Source organism: Trichechus manatus, unplaced genomic scaffold, assembly GCF_000243295.1.
Source record: "Trichechus manatus latirostris isolate Lorelei unplaced genomic scaffold, TriManLat1.0 scaffold00054, whole genome shotgun sequence".
NCBI classification, from domain to species: Eukaryota; Metazoa; Chordata; class Mammalia; order Sirenia; family Trichechidae; genus Trichechus; species Trichechus manatus.
In genome coordinates, this window is record NW_004443990.1 from 6,880,695 (window position 1) to 6,901,955 (window position 21,261).

A 21,261-nucleotide genomic window follows, 5' to 3' on the forward strand; every position below is an offset into this window, starting at 1 on the left:
ATGAACTGTGGGTTTCCAAGAGGGGAAAATACAACATGTTTCAAATACTATTTGATCCCACAACATGTTTTTCATTGTGTTTATTTTATACATGATCTTAGCCAAAGGCTGAGAAGCAATCATTGCATTTATTTAACTGCCTCTGGAACCATGTTCTGCAGAACACAGTTTGGGAAATCCTGGCATAGATAATGTGGCACAGGTAGTTTTAATTTATTACTAGCTTGGAATTGAGAATACATTTTCTCTGTTTCTTTCAAATCCATCCTCTCCCTCTATCTCATGTCTCTACTATTGCTCAGACTGTTAAGATCCCTTTCCTGGACCATGGCAACGACCTGCCTGGTGCTGGTCCTAGTCTTCTCTACATGCTCCATACTGATGCAAGAATAATCGTCCTGAAATACACAATGCTACATGCCACGCTTCCCTATTTGCCTGCAGGCTGATGTCCAAACTCCTAGACTCCTTTCTGCTCTAACCCTTACACTTTCTCAACCCACAGCCCCACCATGGAACACTTGGCATTTCTGAGTCCTAAGGTGAGGAGCACAAGTGGTGGTGTCCAGGTGGTGTTCACGGAAGAAGAGCAACACACGGACTATTTAAACATCTATCTGGTATCTTCTCCAAGACCTGCTTGATCTTTGAAAATGTTGAAATACCATTGTTCCTGACCTAGCCGAGGGCTCGCCTGATTAACGTGTGATAGATCTTCAGCGACCAAATGCTTAGGTGGCCAGGTTTTATTTTTAGTTTCATCAAAAATGGACTCTCCCTGTCAAAGGCTGCAGGTCGGCTTTAGCTGAGCACATAACACATGATTGGAATTTGAGGGAAATACAAAGCTATTATGCAAATGCCTGTTTTGACAGTGGGACCCAGGGGAGAGAGCTATTTTGGTATGCAGCTCTCTTTGCTGAATGGAAAAGTGTTTTGTCAACAATCTGCCAAACTGAAGAGCCTCTGATGCTTGGGCCGCAACTCAACCACAGCCAAGCCCTCCCAGAACACGAATTTGAAATTAGAAAACAAATGACTTCAAAGTTAAAATGGTGCCCCGTCCACAGTTGTGTATTTGTTTGTGATTCTTGGTATTTCTCATTTCTCATGTGCTATATTTGCTCTCACTCTCAAGTTATTTCCTCCTCTATGCTTTTATTGGCAAACTCTAGCATGCTTCTATCTGGAAGGGCTAGGACTCATTTCTGTTTTAAGCTTAAACAAATGGTGCCATTACCCCCTGCAGAAATATCCTGGCTCAGCATGTTAATAGTATGCTCTCAGCTTTTACTGAAGGTTCGTATAAGAAACTACTATATGGGAAAGTCTATAAGGTCACCAATACTACTTTTTACACCATTCTCCATTACATAATTCACTATGACATCAACAAAGACAAGAGAATTAAGCAACAGGAAACATTTATTTGTCATGATGGACTGATGTGCTTTCTGTTATCAGTTAATGGGATGCTATAACCAATTGCATTTCTCTTTCTGCTTTGACTGCTAATGATAAATTTTAGATACTATATTTGCCTATAGAGCCCAGGTGGTACAGTGGTTAAACGCTCAGCTGCTAACTGAAAGGTTGGCCGCTCTATGGAAAAAAGATGTAGCAGTCTGCTTCCATAAAGATTCCAGCCTTGGAAACCCTATGGGGCAGTTCTACTGTCCTATAGGGTTGCTACGAGTCGGGATGGACTTGATGACTGTGGGTTTGGTTTTTTGGGTTATATTTGCCTATATCTGGGAGTCCCTGGGTGGTTCAAACAATTAACACACTTGGCTGCTAACTGAGGTTGGAGGTTCAAGTCCACCCAGAAGTACCTTGAAACAAAGGCCTGGTGATTTATTTTGGTAAAATTAGCCATTGAAAACTCTATGAAGCACAGTTCTACTCTGACACACATGGGGCCACCTTAAGTTGGAATCTACTTGAGAGCAACTGTCCTCCCCACAGGACCCACTGGATATTTCCCTAGGATTTTAGTTTATCTATTTCTCTTCCTACCACCAATATTTTCTTTTCAAGGTTTTTTCTTTTTCTTTTCATTCCTTTTTTTAAAAAGCCCATTATATAATACATATGTCTAATGTGTTCTTTGCTTGAATTCTATCTTGAATCCCTTTGGAAAGCTTGTGAGTTATACATTATAAATAAGTAAATAAAACGGTCCCATCAATATATGAATGGACACTAGAGCTCTCACAGAGCCTATTAATCTGACACTCCATGTTTGTCACACTGCTATTATTCTGAGATTGGTTTCTTCAGTCTTGTAGAGAAAGGAAAGTAGAAAATCTCACAACCACTCAAACTTCAGCTAATAACACCGGTATTTGTGGTCCCTGCCTTTCCTGACTCTGTTTCATCATTTATAAAATTGCAAACATCAGATTCTGAAGTAAATGTCGATCATCTTAGAATCTCCTTAAACCCAAACATAATCAAACAAACCAAACCAAGACAACAGTAAAGAGCTTTATTACCACGGAGGTCTTCCTGAGACTCAGCCGGTCAGTTCTTGTTCTGAAATAGGCCTCATCAAACGACGAGTGGCTCCCCTTCAGTTTTTCAGAGAGGTTCCTGTACAGGCGTTTGGCAGCATTGGGAGAGGATGGTGCACTATGTTTTTTTGACTGGGAAAGATGTAAGTTCTGCATTTGTTGGGTCATTTTCACTCGGCAGTTCCTAAGAAGAGGAAAATCTGATGTCTCATTTACAGAACATAACTATAAATTGACAAAGATTTTTTTTTCATCTCCAGTAACCATATGGAATCCTAATAAAATATAGCTTGAAGGCATCTTACAGATCAACAGATCCAGCTTTTTCATGTTACAGACGAGAAAACTGAACCAAGGGAGAAGCAGCTTGCTTATGGCCACATAATTGGTGGCAGGAATGAGATGACAACCTCCATTTACTATATAAACATATACTACATTTTCATACCAATATATATGACATGGGCCTCTACTCAAAGTCTTTTAGTCTGTATCCCACTGGGAGGAAGTGTCTCTTTTCTTTAACCTAGGGGGTCTGTTCCATTCCTCTTGGATATAAGTAATTAGGCTTTTCTCACTTACCTCCCCTTAGCTGCTGCTTTCTGTTGGGTGTATAAGAAAGTGCAGTTGCACTTTGCAGACCTCTCCCTGTCTTGAGGTAGCAGTTAAATTGTGCCTGTCCTCTGACATTTGGTGAGCTACTCTAATGCCCAGATGCTTGGGGGATTGGTACCCATGGGCCCCTGCCTGCTAATGTCCTCCGGGGCACTCACAACTAGCATTCTCCAGCAGTAATTTATTGTTCCAAATATCTCTAACCACAATGTCACAACTGAAGTCAAGTTTCCAGGAGATTTGACATGTCATTTTAAAAGTCATTCACCATTGTTTTGGGTATTGCCATTGAATATTGATGCTACTAAGGCTGTGGCTGCCTGGTGTGTGAATGTGCATTGGATGAACAAACGCATGAATGAAATAACAGCCAGAAGTTACATGCAAAGTGTTCCTACCCCTGGTGCAGTCTCTCATGCAGTGGGCCCAGGGCTCTCTGGAACATGCTGCTGCCTTCCCACCATTCTTCAAATCTCCAATGGAGTCTTCCATTTTTAACGCTGCCATTGCTACTTAGATCATCTAAGGCCCTTCGATCATCTCCAGTCCTTGAGTTTTTATAGCCTTATGGACCCCATGATATAATACCATGTAGAACCTCTTTTATTAATCAAACTCTTCATAGTATTGACTTCAACGATTCCCCAATTACTACAAAATAAAATTTATTTAGGTTGACATACAAGTGCTTACCTCTCCTACCACACTTACTACCACACTTCTACACTTTATGTTTCACACTTGCTGACCTCCTTAGAGTTTCTCAATAGTTCAAACTCTTTCCTACCTCTGGGTCTTTGCATATACTACTTTTACCGTCTGGAATTCCATCTCTGCCTTCATCACCTAGGAAATCTTTGTTGATTCTTGAAGTCTATGCTTAGTCTCTGACACTCCCAGACAGATTTACACATTTCTTTATTCATTTACTTAGTATATACCTCTATGGTATATTGTACCATATTGTATTATAATTACCATATTGTATTATAATTATTTGTTTGGCTCTCTGTCTCTTCACTAGTCTATATGCTCCTGGAGAATAAGGACCGTCATATTTTAATTTTTGTATCTCCAGCACCTATAATGTGTCTACCTAGGGGTAAAATAAATATAATATAAATTAGGATATGAATTCCAACTCTTCCATCTAATGATCTTGGGCAAATTACTTAATATGTCTGAGTATCATTATTCTCATTTATAAAATGGGGATGATGATAGCATCTTTGAAGTATGGTTGTGAGGCTTTTAATGAGATAATGCAAGTAAAGACCCAGAATATAACAAATAGTCATGGTAGCTATCATTTTTGTTATGGAAGGCACTCAGTAGATACTTTAGAATAAATTAATGGATAGATGAGAGTCTATTACAGACAATGCTCCATGGGACTACCCAGAAGGCACATTTCCTCCCCATGCCTCTGAAATGGGGTCCATGTCCACGAGCACCAACTAACTTTGCTTTACTTTCACTGCAACAGAAGGGAATTCATTTTCTTTACCTTGGTGAATGTCTTTAGGCACTTTTTAAGTCTTGTTTTCAACTTCTTCCAAGACAAAAAGACTTCCTAGTGCTTTCCAAGGTGGTCAGATTTAGTCAGTCTTAGACATGTCCATCAGACCCTACCTAGTCTTAGCTAAATGGATATTTTTACTTTAGAGAGAATGATGCAAAGCACTGTCTGTAATGTGTATGTATGTGTGGGTATATATTTATAAATCTTCAATAATATTTTAATTTATATAAAAGCAGAAACAGAAAGGGTGCATGATCTGGCATCTTTTCCCCTCCATCTTCAGACCCTTTATCTTTGATTTAATACCAACTACAGAGTTTTCACTTATTTCTTTCCATTTCCACAAAAATTTCAGATTCACATGCAAGCCAACTCATGTGGGGACTGTTTTTTTTTTTTTTTTTTTAAATATTTTATTGTATTTCAGGTGAAGGCTTACAGAACAGATAGTTTCTCATGTAACAGTAGCACACATGCTGTTTTATGACATTGGTTAACAACCCCACAACATTTTAACCCTCTAAATTCTCAACTTTTCTTTTTCTTTTTGGTGAAAATACACATAGCTAAAGATACGCCATTTCAAAAATTTTTTACATACACATTTAACTGACATTGACTACGCTCTTCTAATTGTGCTGTCATTCTCACTTAAGATGAAGGCTTACAGGACAAAATAGTCTCCCATTTAACAGTTACTACAAATGTTGCCCTATGACAATGGTTAACAATCTCACAACACATCAACAATATCCTTACTCTACTTTGTGTTCCCTATCATCAGCTTCCTACTCCCCTTCTGCCTTCTGGGCCTTGTCACTGGACTCCTGTACCTCATTACTCTCATGGTTTTACTGGGCTGTCCACTCCCAGGCTGAACAGTGAACCTCGAAGGTAACTTCACCACTGAGCTAAAAGGATGTCTGGGGGCCATACTCTCGGGGTTTCTCCAGTCTCCTTTAGGCCAGTAAATCTGGTCTTTTTTTTTTTTGTGAGTTAGAATTATGCTCTACATCCTTCTCCAGCGTGGGGACTGTTTTAACCTCTTTCTTTTTGCCTTCTGTTTCTAGCCTTTTCCTTCAACATTAATGTCCCAGTCAAGCCATCTGTCTTGTCTACGTCATCATTCCCAAGATAACTCTACATTCTTTTGTATCTCCCACAGTGCCCAGAAGTCCAGTAAATAAATTCTTGTCAATTGATCAAATTCTGGCTACTTGCCTTCTAACTGATGACACCTACCCACATGGCCCCTTTTGTCTTTGCTCATCTCCCATCTGTTCCCTTCAGTCAAAATAAGTTGACTTTCTCTGTCTCTTTCACTTCCATCTCATACTCTCCCAGATGTCCCTTCCTTCCAGGATATACTTTAACATGTTTCTATTCTTCTAGCTTTCATCTATCATTATGTTGCCTTTTACTCTTCTAAATTTAAAATTTTGCCTGATGACAGATAGTGAGAAAGATAACTTTCTATTATCTGTTCCCATAAACATGTAAGTCACTCCCAACTAACTGTGACCTTAAGTTCTTATCTTCATGGAAACGGAGAAGCATTTGAGAAGCACAGTAGCTTTGGTTCTAGAATTTGGAAGAACTGGGCCTGAATCACAATATTATTACCTATAAACTACGTGACCTTAAGCATCTTATTTAAATTCTTTGAGTCTGTTTAATACTATGTAAAAAGATAAAAATAGGATATTTCTTACAGAGTTGTTATGAAGATTAAATGAACAAATGAAAGGTACCTATCCTGTCTGGCACATAGTAGCTACTCAATAAATAAAACCAAAAAACCAAACCTGTTGCCGTCAAGTGGATTCCAACTCATAGTGACCCTATAGGACAGAGTAGAACTGCCCCATAGGGTTTCCAAGGAGTGGCTGGTGGATTCAAACTGCTGAACTTTAGGTTAGCAGAAGAGCTCTTACCTTATGCACCACCAGGGCTCCACTCAATAAATAGCAGTGATTATTAAGGTTATCCCAAGTCTTCTTCCCAAATCAGAGACACCAAAGTACTTTGCAATAATTTAAATAGTTTTTAATTGTTTTAAACATTTTCTTGAAATCTGATTTTATGTATTTACTATACTCATTAAATTTTATTTTGTTAGGAAAATATAAGTTTAGATATGTTTAATATATATAATTACAGTAACTTACAGTGAACAGAAATAGGAAACAGAACTTCAAACTTAAGAAGAGAGAATGGAATAAAGATAAATATAAAATAATTTAAAAATGAAAAAGAAATAAAAGAACAAAACGTGATAAATGGGAAATGTAAAATGAAATAGTAGGGCAGAGATTGGATATATCTGTGAGTACAATAAACTTGAAAAATTTACTTTTCCTAAAAAAAGACAAAAAAAAAAATCTCAGATTGGAATTTTTTTAAAAGCCATTTAAAAGTGTACACCCAAATAAAATTTTCATATAAATATTAAATTCAATGAACAAGACATCAATGGAAATGGCACAGTAATGACCTCCACAAATCCTCTTCACCATAAAAGCAATGAGAACATTGAAAATTAACCAAATGCAGCCAGCAATCCAGGGAGTGTTTTTTTCAAGAAAATGTCTGAGTCTCAGTAAGAACAGCAAGCTTTGTGACATTTTAACTTGTCCTACTCCCATCTCCCCTTCCCCAGCTCTCCAGTAGTCTTGAAAACCAACAGCCTGTAATCACAGTAAAAAGCCAGTAGCCTGGCAGACACTGGAAGGGGCAGAATGAAATTGGAGCTTGTTCAAAGTCCCATTTCCAGACAATTGTCATTATTTGACCTATTTAGTAGTCCGCTGGAAGATGGTAGTCACAGACTTGTCTCTATTTGATTTGACTTGGAACTCGCCTAGTACAAACAGCCTTTACCCCAGGGGCATTTGTTAAAAACAATCATCAGCAATTATTTAAAATCATAGCTTTCTGGGGTGGTGGATAACAATGGAAGAAAACAGTGGACTAATAAAAGTCATAAAAGGAAAAGCAAGGGAACGAGATTTCTATAAGGGGCTTTGAAAAGCTCTGACATATACCTAGGGATCTAGCAGGGCACATGCATGCCCAGGGCTGGGTACAGGCGTATGCTCTGAAAAGACCTGGGAAGGACCTAAGCTCTTATCTCTCACCTCTGGCTGACTTTGAGGCTCTGTGAAAACAGGAATTAAAGTTAAGGCAGAGTTTACTGCCTGGCTGAGTGTTGAAGATGCGGCCTAACATGCACACAGAGCCCCTCTGCTAAGACTGAGAGACATATTGTTTCCAGGCATTTAAGGAAATCTCTGCCCAATCATTAGCTGACCACCAAGCTAACTGAGCAGAGACTTCAGTGGCCACACATGACAAAGAAAACAGACTTTTCAGCTATAGCACAGAGAAGTCACTAAAAAAACAAACAGCAATGAAAAGACACAACAAAACCTAGGGAAGGGGAATAATCTGGTTTCCAGAGTTGCCACATAATATTTAAGATATCTAGTTTTCAACAAAAATTATAAGACATGCAAAGAAACAAGAAAGTATGGCCCATAAGCCAGAAATAAAGCAGTCAATAGAAATTGTCCCTGAAGAAGCCGAGTAGGATTTGTTAAAGACATTAAATTTGCTATTTAAAATATGTTCAAATATTCATATTTATGCCTTTTCCAAAGAAAGATAATCCAACCAAATGTAGAAATTATCAAACAATATCATTAATACCACTTGCAAATAAAATTTTGTTGAAGATCGTTCAAAAGCAGCTGCAGCAGTATATCGACAGGGAAATGCCAGAAATTCAAGCCAGATTCAGAAGAGGACATGGAACCAGGGATATCACTGCTGATATCAGATGGATCCTGGCTGAAAGCAGAGAATACCAGAAAGATGTTTACCTATGTTTTATTGGCTATGCAAAGACATTCTACTGCATGAACCATAACAAATTATGGATAACATTGCAAAGAATGGGAATTCCAGAACACTTAACTGTGCCCATGAGGAAACTGTACACAGATTAAGAGGCAGTTGTTCTGACAGAACAAGGAGATACTGTGTGGTTTACAGTCAGGGAAAGTGTGTGTCAGGGTTGTATCCTTTCACCACACTTATTCAATCTATATGCTGAGCAAATAATCCAAGAAGCTGGACTGTATGAAGAAGAACAGGGTGTCAGGATTGGAGGAAGACTCATTAACAACCTGCATTATGCAGATGACACAAACTTGTTTGCTGAAAGTGAAGAGGACTTGAAGCACTTACTGATGAAGCTCAAAGACTTCAGTATGGATTATACCTCAACATAAAGAAAACAAAAATCCTCACAACTGGACCAATAAGCAACATCATGGTAAATGGAGAAAAGACTGAAGTTGTCAAGTATTTCATTTTACTTGGATCCACAATCAACACCCATGGAAGCAGCAGTCAAGAAATCAAACAACACATTGCAATGGGCAAATCTGCTGCAAAAGACCCCTTTAAAGTGTTAGAAAGCAAAGATGTCACCTTGAAGACCCAAGCCATGGTGTTTTCAATCACCTCATATGCATGTTTGATGGTTAAGGATGTGTGTCAACTTGGCTAGGCCACGATTCTCAGTATTTTGGCAGTCGTATAATGTTGTGATCACTTCCCTGTTAAGATCTGATATGTGATCACCACATGATGGGATCTGCTGTGAGTGGCCAGTCAGTTGAAAGGGAGTTTCCTTGGGTGTGTGGCCTGCACTGAATATAAGCAGACGTTCTGGCAGGATTCAGGGGCTTTTTGCTTGCACTGGATCCTGCAGCTGGCTCCTGTTTGTCTGACCTCCGGTTCTTAGGACTTGAGCTAGCAGCTTACCCACGGTCTTGCCTGCCAATCTTGGGATTCATTGATCTTCACAGCCTGTGAGCAAGAGCCCTACTCTCTGACCTGCTGAACATCGGTTTGCCAGCTCCTGCGGCTGCATGAATCAGGAGAAGCCTCTTTCCTGACCCACAGACTTGGGACGTTCCAGCCTCTACAACCATGTGAGCCATTTCCTTTATACAAATCTCTCTCTATATATATATTTATATGCTTTACAGGTTTTGCTTCTCTAGAGAACCTAGCCTAAGACAGCATGAAAAGGCTGGACATTGAATAAGGAAGACTGAAGAAGAATGAATGCCTTTGGATTATGGTGTTGGCAAAGAATATTCAATATACCATGGACTTCCAAAAGAACAAACAAATCTGTCTTGGAAGAAGTACAGTCAGAACGCTCCTTAGAAGTGAGGACAGTGAGACTTCATCTCACATACTTTGGATATGTTATCAGGACGGATCAGTCCCTGGAGAAGGACATCATGCTTGATAAAGCAGAGGGTCAGCAAAAAAGAGGAAGACCCTCAGCAAGATGCTTGACACAGTGGCTGCAACAATGGGCTCAAGCCAAACAACAATCATAAGGAGGCGCCAGACTGGACAGTGTTTCGTTCTGTTGTACGTAGGGTCTCTGTGAGTCACAACCAACTCTATGGCACCTAACAACAAAAGAACTAAAGGAAACCATGTATAAATAAATAAAGGAAAATATGAGAATTATGTCTCATCAAATAGTGAATATTCCATATAGATAGTTCTTTAAAAGGGCACATTGTCCAAGGCAGACCAAAAATGAAATTAATTATTTAAAAAATAATGAATATCAATAAAGAGATAGAAATTATGGAAAACAAAATCCATTTAGAAATTCTGTAGTTTAACAATACAATAAGTAAAATGAAAAAAAAAATCTCTAGAAGGGCTCAACAGCAGATCTGAGCAGGCATAAGAAAGAATTAGTGAACTGGAAATTAGGTCAATTGGAATTATTCGGCCTGAGGAGCAGAAAGAAATGGAGAAAAATGCACAAAGCTTCAGAGACCCATGGAACACCATGAAGTATGCCAACATATGTATAATAGGAGAGAGAAAAGAATATTTGAAAGAGAGGAGAGAGAGAAAGAGAGGAGAGAAAGAGGAAAGAGAGAAAAGGAAAGAAAGAATATTTGAAGAAATAACAGCCCAAAGCTTCCCAAATTTGATGAAGAACATTAATCTATACAACCAAGAAGCTTAAAAACTCCAAGAACAATAAATTCAAAGAGATCCACACATAGACTCACCATAATCAAATTGTCAAAAGCCAAAGACCAAGAAAAGATCTTGAAAGTAGCAAGAGAGAAATAATTCATTAAATACAAGGGATCCTCAATAAGCTCAACAGCTGATTTCTCATCAGAAACCATGGAGAATAGAAGGCGTTAGGATGCCATATTCAAAGTGCTTTAAAAAAGACTGTCAACCAAGAGTTTCTATATCCAGCAAAACTATGCTTCAAAAATGAAGGACAAATTAAGACATTCACAGATAAACAAAAAATCTGAGAGAAATCATTGGTAGGAGATCTGCCCTAGAAGAAACACTAAAGGGAGTCCTTCAGGCTGAAATGAAAGGACACTAGACAGTAACTCATCATGAAGAAACAAAGAGCACTGGTAAGGAAACTACATAGGCAAATATAAAAGACAGTATAAATCTATTTTTGTTTGTAACTCCTTTTTTCTCCTTTCTGATTTAAATGACAACTGCATAAAGCAGTAATTATAAATCTGTTTTGTTGGGCATACAGTACATAAGCATGTAATTTATATGATAATAACAGCACAAAGGAGGTGAGATGGAACGGAGCTATATAAGAACAAAGTTATTGTATACTATTAAAATTAGTTTTGTATTAACTTGAAATAGATTGTTATAAAATGTTAATTGTAATCCCCAGGGCAACCACTAAAACACACACACACACACACACACACACACACACACACACATATAAATATATATAAATTTATATGTATATAAATAAAAGAACAAACAGATATATAGATTAGGTAGATAGATACAGAGAGAGATAAAGGAGGGATGACAAGAGAAGTAAAATAGCATATTAGAAAAAAATCTAATACAAAAGAAGGCAGTAATGGAGGAATAGAGGAACAAAAAAGACATAAGACAAAGAAAACAAATAGCAAAATGGGAGATGTGAATTCTACCTTATTAGTAATTACATTAAATGTAAATGGTTAAACACTCAAATCAAAAGGCAGAGATTGGCAGATAGAGAAAACAAACAAATAAGAAAAAACAAACATGTGATCCAATTATATGCTGTCTACAAGAGACACACTTTAGATTTAAAGACAAAAATAGGCTGAAAGTAAAAGGATGGAAAATGTGATACCATGTGTCTTAGTCATCCAGTGCTGCTATAACAGAAATAACACAAGTAGATGGCTTTAACAAAGAGAAATTTATTCTCTGACAGTCTAGTAGGCTACAAGTCCAAATTCAGGGTGTCAGCCCCAGGAGAAGGCTTTCTCTGTTGACTCTGGAGGAAGGGCCTTGTCATTAGTCTTCCCTCAGTCTAGGAGCTTCTTTGTGCAGGAACCCCAGGTCAAAAGGACACACTCTGCTCCCAGTGCTGCTTCTTGGTGGTATGAGGTCCCCATGTCTCTCCACTTGCTTCTCTCTTTTATATCTCAAAAGAGATTGGCTTAAGACACTATCTAATCTTGTAGAGCTCATGACTATAACTACGCTAATCCATCTTATTACATCACAGTGATAGGATTTACAACACACGGGGAAATTCACATCAGATTACAAAATGGTAGACAATCATACAATACTAGGAATCATGACCTAGCCAAGTTGACATATTTTTGGGGGACACAATTCAATCCATGACACCATGCAAACAGTAACCAGAAGAGAACCGGAATGCCTAACCTAATTTTAGACAAAATAGACTTTAAGACAAAAATTGTTACTACAGACAAAAAGGGAGACATTTTATAATGATGAAAGGATCAGTCCATCTAAAGGATACAACAGTTATAAACATATATGTACCTAACAACCAAACCAAAAAACCAAACCCATTGCCACTGAGTTGATTCTGACTTATAGCAACCCTTTAGGACAGAGTAGAACTGCCCCATAAGTTTTCCAAGGAGCAGCTGGTGGATTCAAACTGCTGACTTTTTGGTTAGCAACCAAATGCTTAAACCACTGCCCCAAAATGCATGAAGCAAAAAACTGACTGAATTGAAGAAACAGACAATTCAATCATAACAGATGAATAGTTCAGTACTCCACTTTCAATAATAGATAGAACAACTAAAGAGAAAATCAGTAAGGAAATAGGAGACCTGAAGAACACTACAAACCAAAACCTAACAGGCATGTATAGAACACTCCAACCAACAATAGCAGAATACATATTCTTTTCAAGTGCACAAGAAACATTCTCCAAAATGGACCATATGTTAGGCCATTAAATAAGCTTCAATAAATTTAAAATGATTGAAATCATACAAAGGATATTCTCCAACAACAATGGAATGAAGCCACAAAGAAATAATAGTAGGAAAACTTGAAAATTCACAAATATGTGGAAATTAAACAACACACTCTTAAACAACCAATAGGTCAAAGAAGAAATCACACAGGAAATTAGAACATACTTTGAAATGAATGATAATGAAAGCACAGCATACCAAAATTTATAGGATGCAGTAAATTAAATGCTTAGAGGAAAATCTATAGCTGTAAATGCCTATATTAAAAAAAGAAGATCTCATATCAATAACCTATCCTTGCATCTTAATAAACTAGCAAAGAAAGGGCAAACTAAACCCAAAACAAACAAAGGAAGGAAATAATAAAGATCAGAGCAGAAATAAATGAAATAGAAAAATCAACAAACGCAAAAGCTGGTTCTTGAAAAAGATCAACGAAATTGACAGACATTTAGCTAGACCTGACAAAGGGAGAAAAAAAAGGACAAGACTCAAATTACTAAAATCCAAAATGAAAGAAAGGATATCACTATCAATCTTACAGAAGTAAAAAGGATTATAAGGGAATACTAAGAGCAATTGTACACCAACAAATTAAAAAACCTAGATGAAATAGAAAAATTCCTAGAAACCCACAAACTACCAAAACTCACTCGAGAAGAAGTAGAAAATCTGAATAGACATATAACAAAGAGACCAAACTAGTAATACATAATAATAAAAATTCCAAAAAGAAAAGCCTAGGTCTAGATGGGTTTACTTGTGAGTTGTGCCAAATGCTTAAAGAAGAATTAATACAAATCCTTTAGAAACTCTTCTAAAACATTAAACGAGGATGGAATACTTCCCAACTCATTCTATGAGGCCAGTATTACACTGATATTGAAATCAGACAAAGACATCACAAGAAAAGAAAATCCTGGAAAAAACCCTAGCAAATCACCAGCAAGTAAAGACGTGCTAAAACAAAACAAAATAAAATGAAACAAACAACAACAACAAAACAAAAACAAAAACCCCACAATGATGGAGGTATGTCAAAAGGACACAGGAGTCAACTCTAAGAGCTTCCAATGGCCAAAGCTGGAACAATTTGAGCAACAAAATAAATCAAGTAATACTGGATTATAACCCAAAGCACAAAATAAATATGAGTCCATGCTGATATAAATAAATGATTGAATAAATAAATAAATGGGGAGAAGAGACAAATCTTCCATGAATAAAAATTCCAAATAATTAATGTACCTACTCTGCCCTCAAGGATGTGGAGCATAATCTCCACTGCTTAAGTGAGGACAACACAGTTGCAAGAAATAATACAGAGAATTTCCTTAACCTGAAAAGAGCATTGTCTTAGTTATCTAATGCTGCTATAACAGAAATATCACAAGTGGATGGCTTTAACAAGGAGAAATTTATTCTCTCACAGTTTAGGAGGCTAGAGGTTCGAATTCAGGGTGCCACCTCCAGGGGAAGGCTTTCTCTCTCTGTCAGCTCTGGGGGAAGATCCTTGTCATCAATCTTCCCCAGTCAAGGAGCTTCTCAGCACAGGGACCCTAGGTCTAAAAGACACGCTATCTTCCTGGTTCTTGTTTCTTGGTGGTATGAGGTCCCCATGTCTCTCTGCCCGCTTCTCTCTTTTATATCTCAAAAGAGACTGACTTAAGACACAACCTAATCTTGTAGACTGAATCCTGCCTCATTAACAAAACTGCTGTTAATCCCACTGCATTAACATCATAGAGTTAGGATTTACAACACATAGGAGAATCACATCAGATCACAAAATGGTAGACAATCACACAATACCGGGAATCATGGCCTAGCCAAGTTAATGCATGTTTTAGGGGGGACACAATTCAATCCATGACATTCTACCCTTTGGTTGCCCAAAATTCATGTCTTTGCCACATGTAAAACACAGTCACCCCATCATATCATAGCAAACATTCTTAAATCAATTCCAAGTCCAAATTCCATCCCGGGGCAAAATTCCTCTTCATCTGTAAAATCTAGAATACAAGTTATCTGCTTCTAAAGTACAATGGTGGGACAGGCATAAGGTACACATTTCCATTACAAATGGGAGAAACTGGAGGGAAAGAAGGGATAACAGGTACCAAGCTAGTCAGCAGAACACATTACATTAGCCCTCAAGGCTTGAAAATAATTCTCTGTTCTCTGAGACCATTTAGACAATGGCCCTGCCCCTCAGACTCTGGGTATTCACCACATTTTCAGGATTCTGGGTGAAGGCCCCTCAGCCTTGGGCTTCAGCTCTGCCTTCCAGACCCACCGGAACACGAACTCTGCTCCCTCACAATTGGGTGGCCCCATTCTCCAAGCCCATCTGAGTGGCGACTCCACCCTTAGAAACTCCAGAGGTCATGGCTCCACCCTTTGAGATCCCAGAGGTCACCACCTTACCCTTTGAGACTGAGGCAGCTCTGCTTCCTGTGTTCCTTGTCTCTTCAGCTTTTGTTTCCTGGTTCCTTGGCCTCTCAGCCCCTTGGGCCTTGCAGCCTGCATCTGCCCTGCTGGGGCAAGTGTTCCAAAGCTCTTTAGCTCCACTGATAAGTGCCTGGAGGCACCCCTCTCTGCCAATAAATTTTGGCCAGAAGGCACTCAGCTCTCTTGCTCCATGGATTGGCAAGCCTAGCTCCACCGATAAGTGCCCGTAGGTACCCCACTCTGCCAGGAAGCCTCCTGCACAAAGGCACTCAGCTCTCTAGCTCTGTTGGTCAGCTCCAGCACTGTGTCGTACTTGTCTCCTGGTTCTGCTGCTTCCTGCTGCCGTTTCTCTGCTGCTGCTTCTTGCCATCTGCACTGTCTCCATTTTAACAGCTCTCCTGAATTCCTTTCTGAGTCCTCACCAGAATTGTCTTAGATGTCTATAATTCCACCAACAGTCTCTTCAAGGCAATCTCGGCTTTTACTATTACGCACTTTAAAACTCTTCCACCTTCTACCCATTCACATTTTCAAAACCGCTTCCATATTTTAGGTATCTATCAGAGCAGCACCCCACTCTCGTGGTACCAAATTCTGTCTTACTTATCTAGAGCTGCTATAACAGAAATACCACAGTGGATGGCTTTAACAAAGAGAAATGTATTCTACTACAGTATAGGAGGCTAGAAGCTCAAATTCAGGGTGCCAGCTCCAGGGGAAGGCTTTCTCTCTCTGTCGGCTCTGGGGGAAGGTCCTTGTCATCAATCTTTCCTGGTCAAGGTGCTTCTCAGCACAAGGAACCTGAGTCCAAAGGACAGGCTATTCTCCTGGCTCTTGTTTTTGGTGGTATGACGTCCCCATGTCTCTCTGCCTGCCTGTCTCTTTTATATCTCAAAAGAGACTGACTTAAAGCCACAACCTAACCTTGTAGATTGAGTCCTCCCTCATTAACATCATAGAGGTAGGATTAACAACACATAGGAAAATCACATCAGATGACAAAATGGTGGACAATCACACAATACTGGGAATCATGGCCTAGCCAAGTTAACACACATTTTTGGGAGACACAACTCAATCCATGACAGGCATCTATGAAAAACCCACGGCTAATATCCTACTTAATTCTGGAAGACTACATGCTTTCGTCCTAATATCAACACCAAGACAAAGATGTCTGCTCTTACCACTTCTACTGTATATTGTACTAGATGTTCTAGTAAGGGCAATTAGGCAAGAAAAAGAAATAAAAGGCATTCAGTTTGGAAAGGAAGAAGCATAAATTATCTCTATTTGCAAATGATATAATCTTGTATATGGAAAATCCTAAGGAATATGCACGCACACACACCCCCCAACTATTAGAGCTAATAAATGAGTTCAGGAAGATTGAAGGATAAAAGATCAGTTATAAAAATCAGTTGTATTTCTATATACTAGGAATTAACAATTTGAAAATAAAATTTAAAAAAATTCCATTTTCAAAAGCATAAAGAAGAATAAAATAATTAGGAACAAATTTAACAAAGTAAGTACAAAACTTAAAATTTAAAAACTATAAAATATTGCTGAATGAAATTAAAGAAGATCTAAATAAATGGAAAGACATCCAATGTTCATGGATTGGAAGACTTAATATTGTCCAGCCAATGGGAGGCACCAGATGGAAATTGGAGTGAAGTGGTAATATTTATCCCTCTACATCTCTTGGGTATCCTGTCCCAAGTAGCTACTTTCTTTGTGTTCCAGAAACTGCTCCCTCCTTTGGCCTTTCAGGGTTCACTATTCCTTATTAGTTTTTCTAAGCTTGCCCACTCCTTTATAAATGTTTTCATTATTAACCCTTCTCAGTTACTCTTTTCAATGTGCCATATGGTTCTTGCTGGAGTCCTAATACATCTTGTAATCCCTATAGCACCCATAAGAGTGTCTTGAAAATGACAGTAACTGTACTCTTTACATCTTTGCATTGAATTGAACTGAGGAAAAAAAAAAAAAGACTCAAACGTTGAATGAAATACAGATACAGAATCCTAGGAGGAGACCTTTGTTGTGTGACGTCTGGGACATCACTCTGCAAATGAGCATTTCTTGTTAGCAAGTTTCACTGAAAAACCTAACAAGTTGAGGTCTGATATATTTTATTCCATTCTTAAATCCCTAGATAATATGGAGGTTTTAAGTACAGTATTAAAACTAGAGACTTTAATATCAGATTGATCTGATTCTGGGTTTCAGTTTTTCTACTCATTAACTGTATGACCTTGAGCAAGTTATTTACCTTCCATAAGCTTCAATTTCCTTTTCATTAAAATTATTCCTCATCTCAATAATAACAAACTTGTTGCCCTCGAGTCGATTCTGACTCATACAGACCCTATAGGACAGAGTAGAACTGTGCCATAGGGTTTTCTAGGCTGTAATCTTTACGGGAACAGACTGCCACATTTTTCTACCACAGAGCGACTGGTGGGTTCAAACCACTAACCTTTCGGTTAACAGCCGAGTGCTTTAACCACTGTGCCACCAGGGCTCCTTCAATAATAGTTATGTCTAAAAGTGATATCTTAAGTTTTAAGTGACAGGATACATATAAATTATGCCTACCAGAGTGCCTGAAACAAATAGGCATGCAATAAATACTAGCTATTATCTTCTAACAGCTCTTTTGAGGCATAATTGACATACAATAACCTGTACATGCTTAAAGAGTACAATTTGATAGGCTTCAACATAGGTATATACCATGAAACCATTGCCACAATCAAGATAATGAACATATCCATCACCCTTAAAAGCTTCCTCATATCCTTTCGTAATCTTTCTCTCCCACCCTTGACCACACCCCTCTCCTCCCTCAGCCCCACCATTCCCAGGCAACTACTGATCTGCTTTCTGATACTATAGATTAGGTTGCATTTGTCTAAAATTCTATTAAACTGAATCATCAGTTTGTACTTTAAAAAAAACAGTCTGGCTTCTTTTACTCAGCATAATTATTCTGAGATTCATCCATGTTGTTGTGTGTATCAGTAGTTCATTATTTTTTATAGCTGAGTAGTATTCCATTGTATGGGTATACCACTGTTTGTTTATCCATTCATTAGCTGTTATTTTAACAAGACAAAATTAAAACCCATAAGCTTTACTCTAAAGAAAGAAGATATAACTTCTTCTCTTCTTTCAGTAAGGCTTAGGGGACTTGGGCTCCAAAGAGAGGAGCCGTAGATATGTTGGTAGTAGGTGGATGACCACTGCAACATGGCTGCAGACTCAGGGTTTAGGAGGTAATTAGCCATGTGGAGACCCGCTGTGGAAAAGCTAATTTTTAGTTTTACATATTTTTCCTGCATCCTAATTGCTTTCTTTTATCCCAAACATTTAACAAAAGTCATGTTAAATGTTACAGCCTGCCAAACATTTAAGGAAAAAAAGAATACTAATTCTACACAAAACTCTTCCAGAAAATTGGCCTCATTTTTGAGGCCAGCATTTCTCTGACACCAAAACCAGAAAAAGATATTACAAGAAAGGAAAACTACAGACAAATGTTCCTCATGAACAGAGGCAAATCCTCAACAAAGTGTTAGCAAGTAAAGTCCAGCAATATACAAAAAACATGGTAGATCATGACCAAGTGGGGTTCAGTCCAGGAAAGCAAGATTGGTACAACAGTCAACCACTCATCAATGTAATTCATCACATTAATAAAGTCACAAAATTGTATGGTCATCTAAATATGCAGAAAAGGCATTTGAAAAAATTCAGCATCCATTTATCATAAAACCTTTCAGCAATTTTTTAGGAATATAAAGAAATTTTCTCAACCTGATGAAAAGAATCTGCAAAAATATATAGCTAACATCATACTTAAGAGTGAAAGACTGAATGTTTCCCCCTAAGATCAGAAACAAGGGAAAGATGTCCACTCCCACCTCTTCTATTGTAGCAGACCTGTTAGGCAATGCAGTAAGATAAGAAAATGAAATGAGTCATATAGATTGGAAAGAAAGAAATCATATGATCTTCATTTGCAGATGACATGAAAGTTTGTGTAGACTAATAAATATACAAAAATGCATTAATTTAACAAAATATATGCAAGACCTGTACACCGAAAACTATACAACATTAATGAGTAAAATTAAAGAGGATCTACATAGACAGATATACCTGGTTCATGGATTGGAAGACTTAATATTGTTAAGGTGTCAATTCTCCCCAAATTGATCTATAGATTCAATGCAATCCCAATAAAAAACCTGGCAGGTTTTTTTTTTTTTTTGGGGGGGGGGTAGAAATTGACAAGCTGATTAGAAAATTAGAATTGCAAAGGATCTATCTAAAATAGCCCAAATAATCTTGAAAAATAACCAAGTTGGAGGACTTACACAATCTGACTTCAAGACTTGCTATAAAGCTACAGTAACCAAGGCATGTGGTATTGGTGCAAGGATAGTCATTTAGATAAAAAACAATGTGGTAGTGGCATTAGGATAGACATATAGATTAATGAACAGAATAAAGAGCCCAGAAATAGCCTACACATATATGATCAACTGATATTTTATAAAGATATCAAGATAATTCAATAGCAATGGCATATCCGTATACAAAAAAAAAAAAAAAGAATTTCAACCCCTATCACATATCATTTACAAAAATTAGGTTGAAATAGATCATAGACCAAACTGTAAAAGCTAAAACTATAAAACTTCTAGAAGAAAACATAGTAGAAAAATATTTGTGAAACTGGATAAAACAAAGATTTCTTAGAGGAGACACAAAAAGTACAAACAATAAAAGAAAAAACTTGATAAACTGAACTTTATCAAAATTAAAAACTTCTGCTTTTTGAAATATTACAGCCTGATCTCAGTGATACTTTGGAGACTTGGGAAGGACCTTGGAACACATGTAGGGCCAAGATGTGAGTGAAGAGTGACAGCAGCCTGGAGAATCCTGGTCCAAAATGCAAGCGTAGCCTGTGGAGAGTTGAGCACCTGCTGGAAAGGAGCTGGCTGGCTGAGGTGGCAAGCGACAACTAAAACAGTTCATGAAACACAGTCCCGGGCGATTTCCAAAAATTTCATGGGGGAGGGAGACCTGGAGAAATGGTAGACTCCCTGTATTTAAGTAGGGTGGTAGCTCAGAGTACTGTTCTTTGAGCTTTAAAGAGTAGTTCGGCTTCTCTGTAGGGTTGCTATGAGTCCAAACTGATTCGATGGCAGTGGGTTTTGTTTCGTTTGTTTGCTTATGGCTTCTGAATGCTAGATAAGATGGAAACTTCTGTACAATAATAGCATCTACAATGTACACAGCACTTACCATGCGACAGGCACTGTTCTATCAACTCATTTAACCCTGAATGAGACCCAGTTCAGGATCTCCTCAAGTTTACTTCAAAACCACCTGTTCCCTGGGTTTTGGCCATTGGCTCCAATAGACAGCCTTGGCTGCTGCCATCCCCCTGTCTCAGGTGAGGGACTGATTCCAGCATGACCCCTATCATGCCTGCTGTGATGGTAGCTACAGCACTTCTGACCCAACAAGACCCACAGAGGCACCACCTTCTCTAATGGCTACCCTGAGAAACTGAGTAACACTAACCAGAAATGGGGAAAATGTGAACTGAACCAATGAGAGACAGTAGAATGGAAGGAGCCAGCAGATAATTTCCTCTTCGTTCCTCTCCTGGTGGACTGTTCTCAGGGCTTCCTGGAAGCTGTCACTTACAGTGAACCCTGTGAGAGCCAGAACTCCACGGACCACCTTGTTTTTCTGGGTCTCGTAAGTTTTC

At 38.3% G+C, this 21,261-nt stretch overlaps 1 protein-coding gene across 1 annotated transcript in view; it reads right to left on the reverse strand.

Moving 5' to 3' along the window:
* Positions 1 to 21,261, reverse strand: part of ANKFN1 (ankyrin repeat and fibronectin type III domain containing 1) — a 185,304-nt gene that overhangs the window by 159,026 nt on the left and 5,017 nt on the right. Inside the window, exon 2 of the mRNA XM_004377902.1 lies at positions 2,496 to 2,697. Within this exon, the coding sequence (XP_004377959.1) occupies positions 2,496 to 2,681 (186 nt within the window). The 5' untranslated portion in view covers positions 2,682 to 2,697. The remainder of the gene's footprint in view (positions 1 to 2,495; positions 2,698 to 21,261) is intronic.